This window comes from Sinohyriopsis cumingii, chromosome 1 (assembly GCF_028554795.1).
Source record: "Sinohyriopsis cumingii isolate HCF-2022 chromosome 1, ASM2855479v2, whole genome shotgun sequence".
Lineage (NCBI taxonomy): Eukaryota > Metazoa > Mollusca > Bivalvia > Unionida > Unionidae > Sinohyriopsis > Sinohyriopsis cumingii.
Window position 1 is genome coordinate 87,123,089 of NC_142961.1, and position 25,673 is coordinate 87,148,761.

The window sequence follows — 25,673 nt, forward strand, 5'->3', positions numbered from 1 at the left end:
ATTCTGTTCCTCTTATTGTGTCTTAGATTTGTATTTTGAGGATGAAATCATCAGAATTATTCATTCCTATATTTAACTTCAGTTGTGTTCAGATTTAATTTGAGAGGAACCTTTTTTAAAATATTGATTGGAATTACAAAGTGGTAATTAATACTGCAGACTAAATCACTATTTTGGGATTATTGTGAATTAATTTAAAATCAGTTAGGATTATATCATGGTGATACATCAAGAACATCAGCACATCAACACCTTTCCAAGCTATTGGTCCATCAGCACATTCAAGATTGGAATACATTTGGAACACCACTGGAATTCATTTGCAGCGCTCTTTACTTTCTTGTTATAGAACATTTAAGACTGTCCGAGATTTAGTTCACAATACTGTAAGTTCTTTTTAAAGTTTTGCTTTGTATTCTAGGGAAATACATTATTTTATGTGTTAGACTTATCTTGATGGTTTTTGTTCTTTTCTGTTATTTAGTTTAAAATCATAGATTATTAACACCTGAAAACATATAATAAAGAACACAAAATGAACAAAGAAATTTCATGAAAAGTTGTATTCATTTTAATTGTTTATGACACTTATGAACGAGATTGATTAAAATGATACTGTAATAAGATCTACCAAGACATCAAAGAAAATGAATGAAATGCTTTCCAACAAACTACAATATATCACACAAGCTCGGAACAATAAGTGTATTGATACAAAACTTTCAGTGATTTGTACAAGTTTTTGTTTCTTGCTCTTTGTGGATGACAGAGTACCATAAATACTTAAAAGTTGAGTCCAACCACAAACATCACAGAGCCTGATCTGCCATCATATGCATCCACAGATCAGGATCTATGTTGTTTATTCTACTAATTACTCCTAACAAACAATAAACCCAGATCTGCTAGTGCATTATGTGACAGCAGGTTTGGGTCTGTACAGTTTGCAGTTGGACGTGCCTTGTACAAGATTATATACAGTATATAACTTTAAAAAACTTTATATGATCTGGTCAAGACTGATAGATAATTAACTAGTTAATGTCAAAAATTTAAAAAAAAGAAAAATGCAATTTATCCCAAATTTAAAATTAAAATAAATTTAAAGATCCAGAAATCTGCACAAACTTTTGAAGCATCATTAACAATGACATAGACCAGAAATGAGATTAAATCTGGAAGAAAAACATTTACTTCATTTTATCTATTAGGAAGAAAGAAATGGATATTAATTACATATTACATTCCTTAACCTAGGTTACAAGATGTTTGGGGTAGAAAATGGGTATACTAAAACTACTGCCTGGAAATAAAAATTAAAGCCTTTGGACTGGTCAGAACTTTTTGAGTAAGAGTTTGAGCTGAGACACGTTTCATGATTATGGGACCTTAACTTGCATTTATTTGTAGGACTCTAAGACCTAACACAAACTCTTTTTATATACATGTATCTAATCACATGATACAGTGTATTTCTGATAATAATTAATGTTGTACTAAGAAAATATTTGCATAAAGTTTCCTTCATTAATGTCTCCAGACTTAGCAAGGTATATGTTCTTCTTCCTGTTGAAAGATTTGGTGCCAAAAGCCATCGGTATTCAGTTGTTATTGTTTTCTAAATTTAAATGTTATATTAATTTCTTACTTATTATTAATAGTTGTTTGGCCAATATTTCTTCATGAATGGCATTGAGAATATGAACATTTACCACTCCAAGTACCAGTAAATGCAATATCTAAAGCTGGAGAAATTCTGAACACAAAAAATTCATCAACTTTGAGTTAAAATACTTTTTGCTAGTATGTACAAAAAAAATTATACAGTAGAATTCAACAACTTGTAGTTAGAATACTTTTTGCTGGTATGTACAAAAAAATAAGTATACAGTAGACTGGCAAATCTCCATAACAATTTCACTATTGCCTAATTAAAATCACAGTCTCACTTGCAAGAAAACATGCAAATAACTTTGGAGTCCCAATATACATAACATTAATGTAAAATGCAGCATTAAGAAGTTAGAACAATAATTATTTTGAAATAGACTTTATTAACACATTTGATAAGAAATGTACATCATTACATCATTGTCAAGTAGGAAGAGAAATTACAGTAGGAGTCAATTTGTATCTGTAGTTTTCCCCATTCATGTGATATTTTTTCCACACTGAATTTCTGCCACAGGAATTTACCAAACAATACTTGGATGAAGAAGAGAGTGAACAAACAGGGACTAAATGGATTTCAACAATTCTGAGTACAGGATTTGTACTTTAGGGCATTTATGAATTCAAGTTTCATACCAGTCATATTATACTAGTATTCCATGAGATACTGCCATTGGAAATGTGCCATAATTTTTGTATTATCGAGTATTACATGAGCTACTGCCATTGGAAATGTGCCATAATTTTTGTATTATCGAGTATTACATGAGCTACTGCCATTGGAAATGTGCCATAATTTTTGTATTATCGAGTATTACATGAGCTACTGCCATTGGAAATGTGCCATAATTTGTATCATACCTGCACTCCATGCAGTGATGCATCATAATTTGTATTATACCAGCATTCAATGACCTACATGCAGTGCAGATGTGTTATAATTTGTATTCTATCAGTATTCCATGTGGGAATGCATCATAATTTGTATTCTACCAGTATTCCATGTGGGGATGCATCATAATTTGTATTCTACAGTATTCCATGTGGGGATGCATCATAATTTGTATTCTATCAGTATTCCATGTGGGGATGCATCATAATTTGTATTCTACCAGTATTCCATGTGGGGATGCATCATAATTTGTATTCTACCAGTATTCCATGTGGTGATGCATCATAATTTGTATTATACCAGCATTCAATGACCTACATGCAGTGCAGATGTGTTATAATTTGTATTCTACAGTATTCCATGTGGGGATGAATCATAATTTGTATTATACAGTATTCCATGTGGGGATGCATCATAATTTGTATTATACAGTATTCCATGTGGGGATGAATCATAATTTGTATTATATCAGTATTCCATGTGGGGATGAATCATAATTTGTATTATACAGTATTCTATGTGGGGATGCATCATAATTTGTATTCTACCAGTATTCCATGCGGGGATGAATCATAATTTGTATTCTACCAGTATTCCATGTGGGGATGCATCATAATTTGTATTCTACAGTATTCCATGTGGGGATGAATCATAATTTGTATTATATCAGTATTCCATGTGGGGATGAATCATAATTTGTATTATACAGTATTCCATGTGGGGATGAATCATAATTTGTATTATATCAGTATTCCATGTGGGGATGAATCATAATTTGTATTATACAGTATTCTATGTGGGGATGCATCATAATTTGTATTCTACCAGTATTCCATGCGGGGATGAATCATAATTTGTATTCTACCAGTATTCCATGTGGGGATGCATCATAATTTGTATTCTACAGTATTCCATGTGGGGATGAATCATAATTTGTATTATATCAGTATTCCATGTGGGGATGAATCATAATTTGTATTATACAGTATTCTATGTGGGGATGAATCATAATTTGTATTATACAGTATTCCATGTGGGGATGCATCATAATTTGTATTATACAGTATTCTATGTGGGGATGAATCATAATTTGTATTATACAGTATTCCATGTGGGGATGCATCATAATTTGTATTCTACAGTATTCCATGTGGGGATGAATCATAATTTGTATTATATCAGTATTCCATGTGGGGATGAATCATAATTTGTATTATACAGTATTCTATGTGGGGATGCATCATAATTTGTATTCTACCAGTATTCCATGCGGGGATGAATCATAATTTGTATTCTACAGTATTTCATGTGGGGATGAATCATAATTTGTATTCTACAGTATTCCATGTGGGGATGAATCATAATTTGTATTATACAGTATTCCATGTGGGAATGCATCATAATTTGTATTCTACAGTATTCCATGTGGGGATGCATCATAATTTGTATTCTACAGTATTCCATGTGGGGATGAATCATAATTTGTATTATACAGTATTCCATGTGGGGATGCATCATAATTTGTATTCTACCAGTATTCCATGTGGGGATGCATCATAATTTGTATTCTACCAGTATTCCATGTGGGGATGCATCATAATTTGTATTATACCAGCATTCAATGACCTACATGCAGTGCAGATGTGTTATAATTTGTATTCTATCAGTATTCCATGTGGGGATGCATCATAATTTGTATTCTACAGTATTCCATGTGGGGATGAATCATAATTTGTGTTCTACCAGTATTCCATGTGGGGATGCATCATAATTTGTATTTTACCAGTATTCCATGTGGGGATGCATCATAATTTATATTATACCGGTATTCAATGACTTACATGCAGTACATATGTGTCATAATGTGTATTCTACAAGTATTCCACATGGGGATGCATTATAATTTATATTATACCAGTATTCCATGTAATAATGCATCATAATTCACATTACCGGTATACCAGTATTCACTGACCTACATGCAGTACAAATTACTTGCAGTGGAAAAGTGTTAAATTGTTTAACAAATTTTAATAAATTTCATGTGTAATGAACATGATTAATTTTAGACTAATTTTATGACTGTATAAACTGTTTTCTTCTCTGAAACATATAAATATTTATACCTGCCAAGATTTTATATTAGTCAAGGACAGTTTAAGCTGTTTATAACTGGCAAGATTTTATATTAGACAATGACAGTTTAAGCTGTTTATAACTGGCAAGATTTTATGTTAACAAATAATAGTGGTTTCAATAAATTGGGTTCTTGACAAGTTACAAAGCAAAAATTAAATCCTTAAGGAACACAACTTCATAAAACATGATATGATATGATGCGACAAAATAGACATGAACAACACTATATCTCTATGTTGATATTGCCAGAGACATGAACAACACTATGTCTCTACATCAATATTGCCAGAGACATGAACAACACTATGTCTCTACATCAATATTGCCAGAGACATGAACAACACTATGTCTCTACATCAATATTGCCAGAGACATGAACAACACTATGTCTCTACATCAATATTGCCAGAGACATGAACAACACTATATCTCTACATCAGTATTGCCAGAGACATGAACAACACTGTCTCTACATCAATATTGCCAGAGACATGAACAACACTATATCTCTACATCAATATTGCCAGAGACATGAACAACACTATATCTCTCAATCAATTTTGCCAGAGACATGAACAACACTATGTCTCTACATCAATATATCCAGAGACATGAACAACACTACGTCTCTACATCAATATTGCCAGAGCATAAATATACATGTCATTCATGTTGACCAACTCTCATCTTTTATCCATATTTAAATAAGTAATTCATTCTTTTATAAAATGGATTAAATAGATGCTATACAAAATCTGGCTAAAAACTGGAAGCAATTAACCTCTCTTTCTCTCATGTCCTTTGAGCAAAAATGGCTTGTTCATACAATCTATAATTATTTAAAACAATTTGATTTAAGAAAGAATATAAAATGCAGTCAAACTGCTGATGAGAATATGAATAGGATGAATCTAATTAGAATACTGTACAAGTTTCTGTCTATTCAATGCAGTCCCTGGTTAAGTAAGCACTCTCAAGAAATACATGAACAGGAAATCATTTCACTTGTAACCAATATTACTCTGACCAAGGCAGACATAGACAACATAAAACATTCATATATATAGCTATTCACAAACATATATTAAAAAAACAAACAGATAAGAATTCAGTTCAAAGTAAAACTGTAAAAAGTGCCATTAAATCGAAATAAGTTGGAATTCAATGACTAAGAATGTCACTGGATGAAAACAAACTCCAGAATCTGGATGAGAATAAATTCCAGAATCTGGATGAGAACAAATTCCAGAATCTGGATGAGAACAAATTCCAGAATTCCAGAATCTGGATAAGAACAAATTCCAGAATAAAAGGATGAAACACTGACTGAATTTAATTTTTTTTACAGTCTGAGTCTGTTAAATTATCTGTTATTTAAGTTATTAAAAGAAAATAAATAGAGTTCTGACCATGTTGATTGGAAAATGTAAACAAGAGGCCCAGTTGGGCTGGAGATTGTTCATCTGCATCACAGTGATCTAAAAACATTTAGCAATGTAATCCATCTTTGTAATGCTTTGTCCAATTCCTTCAAGGTCTGTCAAGAGTTTCAACAATATACCATATACAGTGATCCCCCTCTTGAACACCCACCCCTTCCTACCAGCGGCCACCCGCTTCTTACAGCCAGAATCCCTTGGCACTGATGAGTTTGTATTCAAACGTACCCCTCAAGAATAGCATCACCTCTAATGCAACCAATGGCCAGCATATTAGTACAAAAATGTAAAATCTTCCCAATCACAAGCGACCACTATTTATTTCAAATGTGTCCAGAAGCAATAATTAATTCATATCATAAGATAAGTAATTGGATTATCTCTATCATCGATACCTGTCTCCCAATGTCAGATATCCGTTACTGAGAGAAGTGCTGGCTAAAGTACATGTAACACTAAGATTAATATTATATCATTATCTGTAAAAGTCGATGTTTACAAGAAATAGGCTTCACACATCTGTCGAGTTCTTCTCTTTGAGGATTACAACTGGACGTAGTTGTCAAGATCATAACATGGTCATCATAGGCTAAATATAGATTTTGTAGATTAACAAACACAGAGAAATTAACCTTGAACCAGACAAGATACCAGACAAAGACTGAAAAATCATGTGACGATACATCTATCACTTCCTTTATGAAGGCATTTCATTCACTCTACAAAAGTTTCATCTGTGTAATTGAATCGCATACAGTTAGCAACATCCAAATAAATCATTACCAAACATTAACATGTCATCATGTAAATGGAGACGTATTAAATTAGAAGAAAGTTGGTTATTCTACTCAACGACATGGTGGAGGGCTTGGCAAACAATTTTATGTAGAAAAGACTCGAATAAAACAATTTTATGGAAAAAAGACTTGAATAAACGTCATAACTGATAAGGAGATTATTCAGCAGCAGTGGGAAAATGGAGCAAATGGAAAAAGAATTATGTATGTATCAAGATTTAAATGATGTTTTTTAATGGTTTTGTAATGTGTATGACAATGACTGCTCGCATATCACATTTATGTCAAGAAATATTAATGTATATTCAGTTGAAATAAGTATATTATTATGACAAGAAGAACCTTTTAATAAATAAAGTTACTTTTAAAAGAAGATATTAAATAAAGATATTAAATGCTTTGAAGTATATAGCTTTCTTACTAAGTATATTACATATACTTCTCATAGAAATATTAGTCCCCCTCTGGAAGGGCCACCCATCTTATAAGGCCACTTTCACGTGCAGAAGGGGTGGCTGTAAAAGAGGGAGACCACTGTAAACTTACTTATAAGACGAGTCCAATGCAAACTGTACAGACCCAGATCTGCCACTGCATAATGTGTCAGCAGATCTGGCTCAGTGCAGTTAGAAGTAATCAGTTGAATAAAAAACACAGACACTAATCTGTAGGTGCATTATGATATGGCAATCAGGATCTTTGCTTTTTGCATATTTGATATCAGTTTTACACTGTCTATACAAGCAAGAAAAATAAGTGCCCTATCAAATCTGATCAAATTCCACTTTGGAAAAAAAAATCCCTTAAAGGGTGTTGTCTTTTTTTAATATAATAACAGTGAGCATATCTGATGACGAGCAAAAGGTCATCAATCCACTTCATTACACACACACACACACACACACATATATATATATATATATATATATATATATATATATATATATATATATATATATATATATATATATATACATAGATAGTCCAAACAATGTCTTGAGTTTGCCTTCTTGTGGATAAAAGAGTTACTGTCTGTATTAGCAAAATCAACTGACTAGTCAGAAAGCTCATTATATGACTTACTTGGTATTCTATACAGTGACTTAAGTGATATAAACATACCTTGACTCGAAAGAAAAAATTTGTGTGAAATGTTTAAACTGGTGGAACTTTCTGTAACATATGTCATTGTCTGAAGACACCACTAGAATTATTCTAAACTATCTTCCTAGTAAATATAATGAGGAATTTGACTAATTTTTGTTTTCCATTTACATCCACTAGAGCATTGTTTGAAAAGTTGTCAGGTTTTGATGGTACAATGATGTTCAACAAATATGGTTAAATTCTGTTGTGCCATTTTTAAAAGAAGTCATTTAATGTTTTTATTCCTTCTTTTAGTAATGGCAGATCAGCATTGTTTAGAGAAAAATTGTTGTTGTTGTTGTTGTTGTTACTGTAGGGTTTAACGCCATTTTTCAGCACAAGATAGGCTATACATGGTGGCCAGTATTAATGGTGGAGGAAGAACCCAGGAAATCCCCGGAAAGAACCACCGACCCTCGAGAAGCTACTGGCAAGCTTTCTCACATACCCACATTGGTCGAATCCGAGACTTGAACCTATGCAGATAGAGGTGAGATGGCAGTGATCCATAACGGAGAGCGCTTTAGACCACTCGGCCACTCAGGGCCCCTAGAGAAAAATGAAAGAACCTCATGCTACAATACTCTGTCAAATCCGCTAAACTTCTGTTAAGCCATTTTTACTGAAGCATTAATTTTAAACGTTTTTCTGTTTTTAGCAAGAGTTGCCATATTTTATAGCAAACTGCATCATTTCAGTAAATTTGAATGGTTTTGTGATGTGATTTGGATTTTTAACATAGCTTTAACAATTTTTCAGTCATTTCGCTATGGTGTCTGCAACGTGACAGTTTATCATGATGTCTAACACTGGGGCATCATGCAGTATGATGTCCCATCCAGTCACATTATTCTGACACCAGGATGACCAGTCCTAACACTAACCTCTTAATACTGAACACCCAGTGAGGCAGCTGTTAGTACCATTTTTGTAAGTCTTTGGTATAACTCGGCTGGAGACCGAACCCACAACCTCCAGCCTCTGAGGTGGATGCTCTAACCACTAGGCTTCAATGAGAAAAAAGAATCTGTAATTTGTTCATGTAGTAATTGTTCATGCAGTAATGGATGGAAAAGAAGTCATTCAAACAATTTTCTGCATTTATGGTGGCCTTATCTGATGACCAATGAAAGTCATCTGAAGACACCTGAAATGTCTTTAAGCGAGAATTCTCTCTATTAAAGTTGGTAAGGCTCTTTGCAGTGCTTTTTTAACAAAAGTCATACAGAGATGTTTAAATTCCCACCAAAACTTTTTACCCTCTTGTCAGTAAGTACGGTTACTTTTTTTTCATGTCAAATATAGTTATTACTTTTAATTAAAATTTTTGTCACTTCTGTCCACATGTACAAAGGCATCACTTACGAAGAAACATACATGAGTAGCACCTGACACTGCACTGCACAACATGCTATAATACAGATTATGAAGCAAAGATACATACCAAAGAAGCACATGTCCAAAAGTTTAATTTAAAATAAATTTGATGACTGGTAAACAATATTTATTGCCTTAAGAGTCTAACTTAGAAAAATGTGTGGAACAGAATGCAAAGCTCTCTACAATCTAATCTTCAAATATATTTGGAACTTAAAGCTTCAGTCTTGAGACTGCAGATGTAATGATGAATTCACATAAGCTTTATGTATTTATTTTAAAAAGTCAGCACTCAAATAGAGCATACAAGCAACTTCGTTATTGTTTCCATCATTGGTTTTACTTTCAAGGGACTTTGATTTATATAAACTAAAGCTTAAGTGTACAGAATCATGTCACGGTGAAAAAAGACACTGACTCATAATAATGTAGACTGTTTCAATATGATTTGTACAAAGATTTGAAAACTGGAAGAGATAAAAATGTTGTCAATATTTGTCAATATTTTATCCTGCTTTAGAGCTCTACGAAGGCTGCTGATATTGTATAGACTCGCTTATGAATCCAACTGCTAATGGCACAGACCCAGATCTGACATCACATAATGTGCTGGTACATCTGTGTCTTTGCAGTGTGTTGGGAGTAATGAGTAGAAGAAACGAAATAAACCCTGATCTGCAGGCACATTATGAAATGGATAGCAGGATCTTTGTTGTTTGCAATTTGAATCAACTAATAAGCAAGTATACAGTATGTATAATTTTTAAATGATTGGAAAGGTTGATTCCTGATGATTTAAATGTACAAAATGCCATATTTATTGAGGTACTTTCAGTTGAATGCATATTATATAAAGCTGCCAAGCTGTAAATGATGTTTTAAATACAGAATGGCTTTATTTCTGTTGTTATTTGTACAAAATTCTTAGCTATACTGCCATCGTATAATGTGCTTACAGACCAGGGTGTATATTGTTTCACAGCATAAACCCAGATCTGAAAAAACATGATACAAGATCAGATCTGAGTCTATGTGGTATCTACTTTACTTATAAGTGAATACAGACAGTATTCAACTTGGTCAAACTGGTCCAGTGGTCTTTTTTTAGAAAGCTGACAATAATTGTGAATGGATGAATTATAATGTACAATGCACAGGGCGATAACAAAAGTTCACTTGGCTTTATGGTTGGGTGAGCTAAAAATGGTCCCGTGACATTTCTTTTTACTGTAAATCTTTTTTGGGTATTATTTTTAAAATTCTCCCTTTGTCTAATTCTTACATTTTCACATCATATGCAGACAATGATCTCTAAAACACATTTCACAAAGTTTAATAAATCTCTCTTAAAAGGTTTCAGACAGTGATCTCCCATTACATGACATGATGTAAAATGTTTTTTAGAGATCTCCCATTATGTGACATGATCTAAAATGTTTTTAGAGAAATCTGCCATTACACTGACATTATCTTTATGAGAAGCATGTCTTGTTTGAGAAGCAAAACATCCACCCAATATACTTTTGTGAAATATTTTGCATGAAATTCTTAAGATCTTACATTCTTATCTTTCTATACTGCACAGAAAAGCTGCACTAAGTGAATTTTATGGTGGCTAGTGCTTTGACCAAATAAGATACTAAGATAGTTACTACCAACATTTCATATACCGTTAATATCTACATGGTTCAAATAAATTGAACTCCTTCTGGCCAGTAGACACCGAATGCAACAAAAAGGAATTAAAACTGCTTTTTTCACCAACACTGCACAGCCTTTATGCATGTCATGTAAACTCTCCGCTACTGAAGTCTCTAGTTGGGATGACAGGTGCCCTAGACTGAACAGTAAATATTGGACCATCTTCGTCCTCTCTGTACCTCATAATATCATTTGTTTTAAGTCTAGGAACTACGTCTGATGGAGTGGTGTTTCCACTTTGTGGGGCAAAGTCTTTAGAATTTGGTGAACCTGGACTGGTTTCCTCAGAATAGTCGTTTAAAAGATTGGAATCCGACATATTTGGAATGTTTTTTGTTGTGTTGTCTTCATCCTCCTCATCTACATCCTGTTTTGACTCGGCCTCATAACCACTGTCCCCATTATACTCCATGCCTGGATGGTTATCTAATAAACTTTTAATACTGTGATGATCCAGATTTTCAACATCACCATCCCCTTCTTCATCTTGGCCCTAGAGAACAAAGACAAATACTATCAAGCACTTTTCTTTAAACAATACTTTTTCCACCACACTATTCTTCAGCCTAGGGGCAAAGATTTTTGCTTACTTTTAAGTATCAATGATTAGTTCATCTCTTTACGTTAGAGTGGGTGAAGATTCAGTCTAAGTATACATCATGGTATTTAAAAAAATTACTTATTTATATACATGATAAAAATGTATTACCATAAATTACTTGCTTATAAGATGAATTCAACTGCAAAATGCACGGACCATGATCTGCCACTGCAGTATGTGATAGTAGATCAGGATCTATGTTGTTTGCAGTTGGACTAGACTTAAAAGCAAATATAGATGAAAAGCAGTTGTTGCAAGGAAATTTAGTCTGAAACTAATAAATCATTTTGCAAAGAACTGGTAGCTTGTTTAGTACCACAAGCAATATGCTTCACTTCTTTCCATTCTGAATAAGATGATGGTGAAAATAACACCTAGTACCAGCATTTGATAACATCATAAATATAAATCATGATCTTTGTTTTAGGTCTTGAATTAAATAAAGTACACCTTCTACAACATCAGAACATTCTATATATCCATTTTTTTGTGCTGCAAGCATCTGTACACATAGTATATACATGCAGTTCCCTTGCTGAGGAGGGTCATGTTACAAAAATATCCCTGACTAATTAATGACTTTTGATGACATATTATGGAATTATTGTTCATGTGAAGAAGCTCAGACTGACATCAAAACATGTTACTTATCATATTACATTTAAGGAAAATCTTAATACCCAGCATCTAACATTTACCAAAATGGAGAGAGGGATCTTTTCAGCACATTACATATGTATCAGTTTCTAAAAAAAATTCTACCTGCCATGAAACAAAAAAATGATAACCACTCATAAAGATAATATAACATTCTGCATTATTTTATTTGAAATTATGGGCATGTAATGGGACATTTTACAGGCCTGAAAAATACATCTTGAAATGCTGAAAAACTAAGTTTTTTTTAAATTATCATATAACCACACCAAAAAAATCACTCTTTGTGCTTATAGTTTTGCAAAAATGGAGACCAGGAAGAGCTAGATAAATAAAAGTGCTAAATACAGATAAAATAAACAAACATATAAAAATAAAAAAATTGTGAAAGTCAGTGCCTCCAATAATCAGGGTAAGCAACTCTGTCTAATTATCCTGTAAATTTGGCTAAATTTCACTAAATTAATTGTTATTCGGCAAAAATAAAAGAGGTCAGGTTCCATTATTCTACCAATTGCCATCAACAGAAAGATGCAGACTAAATTTAAGTGAAGTTCAATAAGTGATTTACTACAGTATGTAGAAACAAAAATGAGACAAACAAATGAATAGGCACAAGGATAAAGGGAATAGACCAATTTAATACTCCATTTATTTCTGCACAAAACAGCAGGGGATATGACACTAAAGTCAACTGATATCTTAGTTATGAAGCTTATGGTACATTCATTATTTTGGAATGGAACAAAAACTCCTTAAAAATATTCTGGAAGGAACAAAAAACAACTTTTAATTATTTGTGAAAAGAATGACAAAATACTTGCAATCACTTGTGAAATACATGCTTCATCTGCAAGAAATTCATTAAAATTTTTTTATAACTTTGCTGAACTATAAAATCATGTGAGTAAATAATACAAACTAAACCAGTTAAATAATGATATGAAAGAAACTTGTGTCTGCACTAATGATGACTGATGACTTAATAGTAAGCAGAATTCAATAGGTGTTCAATAGGTGTAAATAGTTTGTAAATTTGTAAATAAAAGGTTACTATTGTGATAAGGCATTATGTGACAGTTAACACATAGGTTTTCTGCTAGTGTACTATATGGATATTATATGGCATTTTGTGACAGCTGACACTGACAGGTTTTGTAACAGTACACTATATGGATCTTATATGACATTATGTGACAGTTATCACTGACAGGTTTTGTAGTAGTACAATATATGGATATTATATTATATGGCATTATGTGATGGTTGACACTGACAGGGTTAATAGTAGTACACTATATGGATATTATAAGCCATTATGTGACAGTTATCACCGACAGGTTTTTGTAACAGTATACTAAATGGATATTATATGGCGTTATGTGACAGTTAATAATAACAGGTTTTGTAGTAGTACACTATATGGCTATTATATGGCATTATATGACAGATAACTCTGACAGGTTTTGTAGTAGTACACTATATGGATATTATAAGCCATTATGTGATAGTTATCACTGACAGGTTTTGTAACAGTATACTATATGGATATTACATGGCATTATGTGACAGTTATCACTGACAGGTTGTTTTGTAACAGTATACTATATGGATATTATATGGCATTATGTGACAGTTATCACTGACAGGTTGTTTTGTAACAGTATACTATATGGATATTATATGGCATTATGTGACAGTTATCACTGACAGGTTGTTTTGTAACAGTATACTATATGGATATTATATGGCATTATGTGACAGTTATCACTGACAGGTTGTTTTGTAACAGTATACTATATGGATATTATATGGCATTATGTGACAGTTAACACTGACAGGTTTTGCAGTAGTACACTATATGGATATTATATGACACTATGTGAAGGTTAACACTGACAGGTTTTGTAACAGTACATTATATGGAATTTACTGCAAGATCAAAAACTATCATAATTATCCAATGAAAAGTCTAAGCTTGATGATAAACCCACATTCCAATTTGACAAAATTTGGCAAATATTTAGAAAGGATATTCTTTGCCTGATATAAACTCAGTGTTTTTTATTACATTTGTTATAACTGGTATATAGATATAAAAATAGGTCTTATACCTATGCTTAAAAAAGCTATATAAAATGGGAATACAGTCAAAATGTTGCATTGTAGACTCAAGCAAAAGGGTAAACTACAGTGGGGTGAAAAAAAGTAATGGAGGGATTAGTAACTGAGGAAGCTAGGATATAACCAGCTGAAAAGGGCATGTAACATATACAGTTCTCATGGGCATCATAAACTTATTTCAGACTTGAGTTACATCCCTTGGCAATCTTGTGAGTGATACTTGTATGTTTTTACAGAATGGTGTACTATATGTACTCACTTTTTAAGTCGAGTCCAACTGCAAACATTTGGTCAGGGTCTATTGTTGTTTTGTTCTATTGATTATTTAAATTGCAAACATTTGGTCAGGGTCTATGTTATTCAGTTCTAATGATTAGTCCTAATAAATCAGATATGTCCAGATCTACAAGTGCATTATGGAGTTGGACCCAACTTATAAGCAAGTACATATGCTAGTATAACTTGATCTGAGAAGTTTGGTATTAAGAAGTCTACATCTTGAATACATGACATACTGATAATGAGAGTGCATACCCAAAAGTATATGCCAGGTGATTTTGTTTAACTTCTATCATATTTTTCAAGATATGTCAAAACTTTTTTTTTATATTACCTGTACTGAAGAATTACGTGAATATTCTGATGAGTAAATGTACCATTATCAAACTGATACAAAGTGACTCATTGATACAGTCCTACACATGGTGGAAAAATTGAGTCATGACATATTGAAATTAATCAAGATATGGCTACAACTGTGAAAAAGAAAATGCTTCCACTATAGCATGCTAGTCATTGCCAGAACTCTTTATTTATAGCTTTCATTCATATGACAAGGTTGTGCTCAGGTACTTCAGTAAGGTCTAATTAGCCAATGCCAAACTTGAATATCTGGTAGTGCTGCTTAACAGCAAACTAATTCAATGCAAAACTGTTAGAATGCTTTTTATGATTTCTACATTAGTCACATATACTGGATTGCTAAATATGGCAGCTAGTCTAACAGCTCTTGGAATAGTTAAAATCATAATGCAAAAGGTTACTACACTGTTCATTGCAGGTCAAAGCCAAACTACTTCAAAAGTTCAGTCTTTACAAACCTGTTTATGAGCTAACTTATCTGTCTTATTGGGTTCAGCATAAATGTCCCAATTGGGATCAGTATATATGTCCTCCTCCTCCTCCTGACTTTCAGGTATACTGGGAGGCATTATTGTATATATAAAATCCTGCAGAGATAAACACAAGTGACATATTATCTGTATTACATGCAGGATGATGCTATGAAAACAAGTATATACTCACTTGTAAGTCAAGTCCAACTGCAAACTGCATGGACCCAGATCTGCTATGACATATGCTGGCAGATCTGGGTCTATACAGTTTGTTAGGAGTAATCAGTAAAACATACAGCACAGACCCTGATCTGCGAGCACATTATGTGATGGCAGAACAGGGTCTATGTTGTTTTGCATTTGGACTCGACACATAAGTGAGTATGGTATTTTTATGTTGTCAGTTGATCACATTAAATTTATGTACAATATTGTAACCTTTAATATCGCAGTTTGAAAAGCACACTTCAAACAGACTAAGAGGATCTGGTAACACACCACTAGCACCACAGCATGACTTAAAGTATGCCAGATGACTAGATGTGTCAATACAGCTTGATGCACCCACCAATATGACACACTGAAGACAAAGTTCCTACTCAAAAATAGCCAGTAACTCTTAAATTTATTGGAAAGTGGTGAAAATCAAACTATCTAAACCAAAAAAGCCTTTTACCCTTATACCACATTTAGTTCAATACATGAAGTTCTTTAAAAGTTACTGAGCAGAAACAAAATTCATAACAGATGGGATGTGACTAACATGAAGGATGAACATTGTAATACAGCGGCTGTGGGGGAAACAAAAAGCAAGTGATGAATAGAAATAGCTAATAAAACCTTGTATTTCTTAACAAAAATACCACACTAAATGTAATACAAATGTGGACAAAATTAGGTAGAGACAATTTAGACAAAGATCAACATGTTTTATACATGCAGATTTGCCTTCACTGCAATAAAACAATTCTGTAATCAACAATAATGCAAAGTTTTAATAGCCATTGTAAACATTAATTATCAGCCAGAAAATAAATTCAGACTTAATTGATCTCGAAAACGAAGTGCTGGCCTTTGTGACAACATGAAAGGCAAACAGTAAAAGATGACATTTTCTATGATATGTAAGAAGTGGTACTAAATGAGTTAATATAAATGACAGACTAATGGTTTTTATGGTTTTCTTGCATCATTGCTAAAAATATCTGCTTCAGGAGCTATTACTGTTGTCCACCCCTAGAAACCAGCTTTTACTGGGTTTAAAGAAACAGACTTTGAGTAATATCAGAATAATTGATAGCATGACCACAGTTGGATGCATAGCTCATATGTCAGTAATTACCTTGATCATGACCACAGTTGGATGCATAGCTCATATGTCAATAATTACCTTGATCATGACCACAGTTGGATGCATAGCTCATATGTCAGTAATTACCTTGATCATGACCACAGTTGGATGCATAGCTCATATATCAGTAATTACCTTGATCATGACCACAGTTGGATGCATAGCTCATATGTCAGTAATTACCTTGATCATGACCACAGTTGGATGCATAGCTCATATGTCAGTAATTACCTTGATCATGACCACAGTTGGATGCATAGCTCATATGTCAGTAATTACCTTGATAAGCCACTAAGGCATTGAATAAAACATATGAACTCCGTGCAATCAAACAATTCATATGCACATTCTCCATGCACTCAAACAATTTCTATGCATATTCACATCTTAACCTGTTGAGGGTAGCCTATCACAATATAGTTTATAGTCACTAATATGGAAAGTTTACTGCTGAATATATATATATATATATATATATATATATATATATATATATATATATATATATATATATATATATATATATATATATATATATATATATATATATATATATATATTCCCACTTTTGATTGCAATGTCATAAAGGATTGATGCATTGAAAAATACATGTGGTCATGAGGTAAACACAATACCTTTGTTAGTAAAGTATAAAATATAGTTCACAGTGACCTTCTTTGGCTGTAAGGATGTAGCAATAATAGAGATGAATTAAATTATCAACTTTCATAATTCTAACATAAACAGCACCCAGTAAATGACTTTTAAGCACAAAATTTCAACAAGAGTCTGTGAAACAAGAAATACTGCTCACAGTGATATGTTGTTCCAGTAAGGATGTGGTAGTTAGGAAGATGTATCCCTCTTCAAGTTTCATAATTCTAGAAACAATAGTGTGTATATAGCATTCTAAACAACGTTATGCTGTCATGAGTTAAAACATATACTAAATAGCTGGGTAAAAATCTATAAGCCAATAAAATATAAAAGGCTAGTCACAGTAACCTTCTTTGATTGTACTGTTGTAGCACTAATAAACAATCATCTAATTTAATGATTCTAGCATGACAAATTAAATCACATAATTTTAACCACAATCAGTGAAGTGTGAAATGAAATATGGCTCACAGTGACCTACTTTTGAGATGAGGGTATAGTACCCATCAAGATGCATCCACACAGCAAGTTTCATGATTCCAGGTATAACATTATATATACAGGATGTACAAAACTCACCGTGGTCGGGAGCTAAAATACAACAGTGTAACCAGTCAGTAAGACAGGAAGTGTAGGGCAAGGCTGTGGCATTAATTAAAGTGCATATAATCATATAATTGGATGAGTTTAGCACAAATATTGCTTTGGAAATAAAATTAAAACAAAACTAAATCCAAGTCAGTTAAGCATGACAATGAGTCAATGTGACCTACTTTTGTCATTTTATAGTGTAGTACTCATTAAGGTGTATCCCCTCACCAAGTTTCATTATTCCAGGTACATATAACATAATGGTATACAGGATGCAGACATTCTCTTTGGTCATGAGCAAAATGCAAAAACTTAACCTGAGCCAGCAAAAAAAAAATATGAAGTGTGGATCACAGTGACCCTACTTTGCTGTAGCTACATGTACATTGTAATAACAGAGATGTATACATGTATAATCATTAAGTTTCATCATTCTAGCATAAACAGAGCATGTGAAACAAATTTAAAACAACCAATTTAACCAAAGTCAGTTAAGCATGAAATATGAGTATTAATCGACTTTTGTGATGGGGGTGGGTTATTGCTAAATAAGATTCATCCCCTCACCGAAGTTCACAATTCCATTTATAACAGTATCCATGGACCCCTCCACAGGAGGTAGTTACTACAAAAACCACTTCAAACTACTCCAATGAGGACACAATAATTAGTGTCATAGATTTCTTCAGCTTGACAGAAGTATCTAAAGCTACAGAATAATTTACCTACTCAAGACCATGGATCAAGAACTAGTATCTTCTCAGTCAAGACTTATCAGGATCTTATTATATACATATAAGCAGCTCTAACTGTCATTTAAGCTCATCTCAGTTCAGCCATCTTCTATTTTTGTCTGGTACTCCAAGTATTGTTAATGCACTACAATCACAGACATGAGCTGGAAACTAAATCCTTGTTGGAATTAGTGCTTCACTTTACTGTACTTGTTTATATAAGGTATCAGTGTCAGCCTCTCTGGAACACCAAGAGACCTCTTTCATCTTTATGACCAAGTAAGACACAAATACACAACAATGTAATCACAAAGTGTGCATAAACTTTTGCCAGGATGGCTCAGATTGTTTGGTAGGACTGCAATGCTTACATAATTTATGGCTTGAGTACATGAAGTAGCAGACGGATTTCGGAATTGAGTACTCAAAATTGTTGCAAAGGTGCTACCTCTAGCTAGGTCAAAGAATATGCCTACCCACCCACTCACCCAACCCTTCTCAGGCAGAAATGAAAATCTGAACACATAATATTAGTACATTTCTATTGATCAGATATTAAGAATATGCAAACTAAAACTTCATCTGAATTAGAAAAACTGCAATGAAAGATTATTATTGTCATTTCTGGCTGACCAGTTAAAATGCAATATTTCATTCAGTAAAGCATAGCATCATATTGGTCAGCCAGTCTGACCATGGCCATGGGGTGCTTTAATGTTGAAAAATGGGTTGGCGGTATTCGGTGGTAGACCTGTGGCAATGAAACTTAAAACACTGCAATGACATGACATGTACCATCAATGTAGGACATTATCTCCTATATACATTTCTTATAACTACTGAAGCTTAAAACTAGAATACCCTGTTAATCAAGCTTGCTGACTGCCATATGAGACAATTTCAAAGCCTCTTGGCCAGCCCAAGTTATCCTCATTTGTCTCCTGCAAAAAGCAGGTGTAGCAGTCAGCTTATTATAGCTAAGGTACGTGCCACTTGGCATTTACTTTACAAATTGAGGTAACAATCACCTAGTATTTGTAGCATAACAAACATATACAGCTTGACATTTAGCATAAACTGCATATGAGTGAGGCAGACAGAGAAGAGAATGGCAATCATTAGCATAATCTTTTATCAGTTTCTTAACTCAGTTTTTGAACAAAATACATTAAAAATAATTTCTTGTCAATAAAACATCTTGATAACTTCTTTTTATTAGTTGCAATTATTATTACTAAATAAAAAAATCAATAACAATAAGTAATGATAGATTTTATCCTTAAAAGCAGTGTCTAAATTCCACAAAATGAAAGTAAATGTGCAAAACAAATGAACATGCAAGAACTGTAACAAAAAACAAACAAAACTGAACAAAATAGCAAGAAACACAAAATAACAAAAATTAAAATATTTTCAGTAGAATCTTAAGTATAAGTAAGTAATAGATAATTTCAATAACTTAAAATTACTCATAGTTAACTGCCAAGAAATTTTAAATAAGGGACTTCAAAACTTACCTTTCTTCTCACATAATAATTTTATCTCCATCTTTCTTTGACTTGTTTAATTATATTTATAAACAGGAACATATATTCTATGTGATCAAGCAATGGAATAGTACCTTTAATCCTTGATTGGCACCTGGAAGCATGCAACTGTGGTTGACTGACTAGAAGAATTCTGAGGTGTTCCATTTTATATGAAAATTTATTTACAATTTCAATCCCACCCCCTCAAAAAACTGCTTTGTTATATAATAAACTTAAATCACAAAAATCAAGTAAACAACCTTCATAGGTTACTCAGTTTTAATATTTCACAATAATTCTTACTGAGATTCACAGTAAGGATTTACAGAATACTGTCTGGATACTTTAATTCTTATCTTCAGTAATGACAATTTGTTTCTGTTCATTCAAGTTCATTTTCAGTTCCTTAAAGTTCACTCCTGTTTCAATTTGTTCAGGTTTGATTCTTTTAATTTATTTCTGCTTGATTTCATCTAGTTTTGCAAATTTTTTTATGTCTGGTGATTAGACCAGTCATGTCTGCTTTAGCCATGTACCCTTAAGGAGCTTCCCTCTGTGACTGAATTATTTTGGCGTGCAAATTAAGTACCTGGCACATTGAGTAAGAGGGGAAATGACTTAGACGGCAGAAACAAAACAATTGCTAAAACAAAGGTACAGCATTACCATTTTTTTTATGATAGATACTTCCTCATAAATTGGGTTTACTGCCAACAACTTAGATTCTGATATGCTGGCACACCTGCAGATCAGGGTCTATGTTGTTTGTTCTACTGACTACTCCTAACAAACTGCAAAGACCCAGATCTGCCACTGCATTATGGGACAGCAGATCTGAGTCAGTGGAGGTTTTCACTTGGATCTGACTGAAAAGAATGTGTATACTGTAATTTAGTAAAACTGCATGTATAATATCGTTCACTGTAACGCTGTATTATTGATGGATCTTACAAACAATGTTTACTGAGGGAGTACTATATTTGGTCTGCCTTATTTTTATATGTGTCTCAAAAAATGTCAAACATGTTCATACTGACCCATGGTCAAACAGTAGTTGTACTGTTTATATATGTCAATGTAGCTATGTGGTAAATCATGAATGATTAACTTTGACAAAAACTGATTTGTTTGTGACAAGCCACTTGGAAATTTAACCAGCTGAACAGTGAATTTCATCTGCCCCAGATGTCAAGCTATGGGATTACATGTATCTATGCCCAGCTGGATCAAATATGTCAGGATGCTTTTATTGTCAATATGAGGTAAAATCTGTCTAGCCGATATTGGAAATAAAGTCCATAAAATATTTTTCTCTTACTTTAATGGTGTTCATATTTAACATGGATTGATATTAACTGTACAAATATTAAAGCATTCTTTGCTAAGGTGTCTTGTGTCAAATTTGGTTAAATTCTTGCTTTTGTTTTTAAGAAAAGTGATTTCAAGATTTGTCCATATTAAGTCTCAAAGGCCATACTTGACAGCAGATCGGCATTGATGCAAATTTGAAAACCCCTCATGCAAGGATGTTTTCTATCAAATTTGGTCAAAATCTGGGAGGCTATTCTTGAGAAGCCATGGAACAGCTTTCATACTTTATGGGACATATTTGATTGTGGAATGACATCATCTGTACAAATTTTAAAGGAATTCAGGCTAAAAAGCCTTAAAATAAATTTGGTCAAAGGTTTTTGATCGTTTTTAGTAATCGGTCATTTAAAGGTTTTTATATTTTAGCAAGAATAGCCAATTTCAATCTACCAATCTGATAACCCCTGAAAAATACTCTCTATTTCATAAAGTGCAATCAGAATTTAGAAAGTACAACTCATACCAAACAGAACTTACCAAATTAATTGATCTTTGGCTGTAGGAAATGGATAATGGACATATGACTGGGATTGTTTTCCTTAATTTCAAGAAAGCCTTTGGTCTTGTTGATCATGAAATTCTGCTGCAAATGTTGAACTGTTACAGGTTTGACAATCCTTCTTTAACCTGGTTTAGATCATACCTAAACCAAAGGTCTCAGTAAGTAAGCATTGGCAATATTAGCTCTCAAACTCGCACAATTAATTCAGGGGTCCCTCAAGGCTCAGTTTTAGGCCCTCTCCTTTTCCTTATCTATATCAATGATCTACCATTAAATAATGAATCCACAAATACAGATTTGTTTGCAGATGATGCAACCTTGTATACATCTAGTTCTGATACTGAAGTTATCCAAATGAGATTAAACTCATACCTTATTAAAGTTCAAAACTGGGCACAACACATATATTTATTATACAAATAGAACATGCATTTTGAAAGTTTGTATAATTACAGTAAATGTTAATGATATTTTTCTTTACATTCAGATAAAGATCTCATGAGTTGCAAATGCATACTTCTAATACATGCCAACAAAATTATGAGAGAGAAGACAAAAATTATGAGAGAGAAGACAGCAAAGTTTACTAAATAGAGACAACTGAAAAAAGAAAGCATGCTTTAAAAGAACATAGCAAAAATTAGACAAATATTTGATAGAATAAAGTTTTCTTTTAAGTTTGTATAGAGAAAAAGATACAACAAAAAAAATGGTTTATTTCTGAGTCAGGCAACTGGTGTAAAATTATGCAGTGGATTAAAATCTGCAGTTCATTTACTGAAATTAATTCCTTAATAATGAATGAGTCTCCTCTAAAAAGCCAAATACCCAATAAGAAGTCCATTTTACAATTTGAAGGAAACTTTATTCAGTGACCAATTTTTTGTAAAACTTGTTTAGTTGGATCCATGTCCTGGTTTATTATAGGAGACATAGCTACTGTAGTGTTCCAATTAGAGATTTTAATTAGTCCTCTCCCTTGTTTGTTGTGCATATAGCTGATTCAACAAAATATTAGATTAATTACACAATATATGAGCGAAAAGGGTTTTTAGCTGGAATCCAAACAACCCATAGCTGCAAAAGGTTAATAGAGCTTTCTTTATTAGCCACACCAAAGAGAATTGGACACTGTAAGAAACAAACCTCAGGGATGGGCGCATTGCGGCAATCTTCATTAGGCTACAAATTAAACATTTAAAAAAAATCATGTGAAAACAGATATAAGTACAAAAGCAACAGACAATCATTGATTGTCTTATGATTACCCTTGCTGTGGATTCGTAAATGTCCACATTCATGTTGGAACAAGAACTTTGGAACTTATCAGTAAATGAAGCAATATTTTGGGTTTCAAAACATGTAGCAAGAATTTAAAAACATTGTGCATACAGTAAAACCTGATTTGAATGACCTCTGCATAAGAGACCACTTGTTATTTATGACCAAAATCTTTAATACATAAATCAATTTTACCATGTAAATTCACCAAATGAAACTTGTGGTATAATATGTGTTTCAACAATGGTTTGAATGACCACATCATAAAACCAGATATCAGACCTTTATTTAATCCTTCAAACCCACAAGACTGCTGGCAGAGTGCAGACTGTTCAGAATCAAGATGCACAAACAAAATTACAAAAAATGTCACGTCTGGTAACAAGTTTCATTAGGTCTATAAGGAAAATTTAAGACTTAAGATCACTGACCCAAATATCCAGACACTAAAAAATAACTATTTGTATCCCTGTCTGGAAAATTCACATACTAATGAAAATGATAAATTCTCCTGAACATTATCAGGAAAATGATTGTCTTCATCATCAGCAAGCACAATGTTTAGGAAGGTAAACCAGGGTTGCATTTTATTCTTGCATGCCTTTAAAAGAACACCTGCATTTTAATGTTTCAATTGTTCTTTTACAAATAAAGAATTCTTGTTGCACTTCTGGTATTGTTTTTTCTTTGGTTTGTAAAAGCATGAGAGTCAGTCCATCATGTATGTGTAAAACCATCAAAGATAAATATTGCTAAAAACTTTGTCTCTGAATGTGACCTCATTTGTAACATATAGATCTTGTTTATAAAATAAAGTTTGTTATTGACAACAGAAAGAACCTCCAAAATAATATACCTCTATTCATATTATTTTTTCTTTTGAAATATTTCAAGCGATCTCAACATTAAATCTCCAACTACGTAATGAAACAAACTCATGCATATTGGAATTTTACGTAGTGGACAGTATTTGTACTACAATTATAGGTACAACAACTGAATTAATTACTTCCAAACAGAGGTTACAAAGAGGGAAAATGCCTTTGAATAAAAGTTAGACCACAAGCACTTGTGAATTTTGCATGTTGAAGATGCTAACCATTTATCAGAATAAATGTAAACCTAGTTGTTTTTTTATTGGAAAAGGGAAAATTATGATAATAATAAAAATATATATTTAAACACTTTGTATCACAAAAGTTAATTCACTTAATAGAAACAGGAACTGCTTTGTCTCCCTTTGTACACTCTCCATTGATAAATAAAAATGAAGCTCGAAGTCACATGTCAGTTTGAAGTAACACTGATGACCATTGACATTACTGTTATCAAAGTAAGTTATTAATGAATTCCACCAACTGTCTCAAGATGAGAGTTTTTTTTCCCTCTCATATTTACCATTAGCAACCTTTTTGGCTCACTCTGTTTTGGGAATTACTTGATTACGATTTGTGGAGTGTGTCTTGTACTACTGCCTATTTACATCACCTTCAGTTAATCCATATGTAATTAAAGCAGTTTCATGGTCAAACAGCTAGCTACTCAATCCCCACTACTGGTAAAACATTCTTTAGTTTATGTTCCAACTTGAAATTTTGGGCTTGGCTTTAAAACACTTTCTATGTGTCTGACATTTGTCATATTATTTAAAAATATTACAATTTTGAAAATATAACAAATATGCCATTGTATTATGTGACAGCATATCTGGGTCTATGCAGTTTTCAGCTGGGCTTGATTTTTAAGCAAGTACATATGGGTGCATATGTAAATTCTTCATGAATACCATTCAGTGTACCAACAGTTGTAACTTTATGGTATCAAGAAACAAGTCATTAAATTTTCCCTAACTTTTCCATTTTGTATGAGGAAGATTCCATTTCACAATGCAACTGTCATTAATCAAATGCTTTTTCAATGTGTAAGTTGTAGAAGCTGGGCATCAAAATAATTCTGACTTGTAAACTAATCTGGGTTATAATTATTCATGGAAAGGAG

At 32.8% G+C, this 25,673-nt stretch overlaps 1 protein-coding gene across 1 annotated transcript in view; it reads right to left on the reverse strand.

Annotated features, from left to right (window-relative positions):
* Nucleotides 1-548: 548 nt before the first annotated feature.
* LOC149807292 (axotactin-like) overlaps nucleotides 549-25,673 on the reverse strand; it is a 228,898-nt gene continuing 203,773 nt past the window's right edge. The window contains exons 35-36 of the mRNA XM_089964906.1: nucleotides 15,645-15,773; nucleotides 549-11,655 (exon numbers count right to left, since the gene is read on the reverse strand). Coding sequence (XP_089821032.1) covers nucleotides 11,248-11,655; nucleotides 15,645-15,773 — 537 coding nt within the window. The 3' untranslated portion in view covers nucleotides 549-11,247. The remainder of the gene's footprint in view (nucleotides 11,656-15,644; nucleotides 15,774-25,673) is intronic.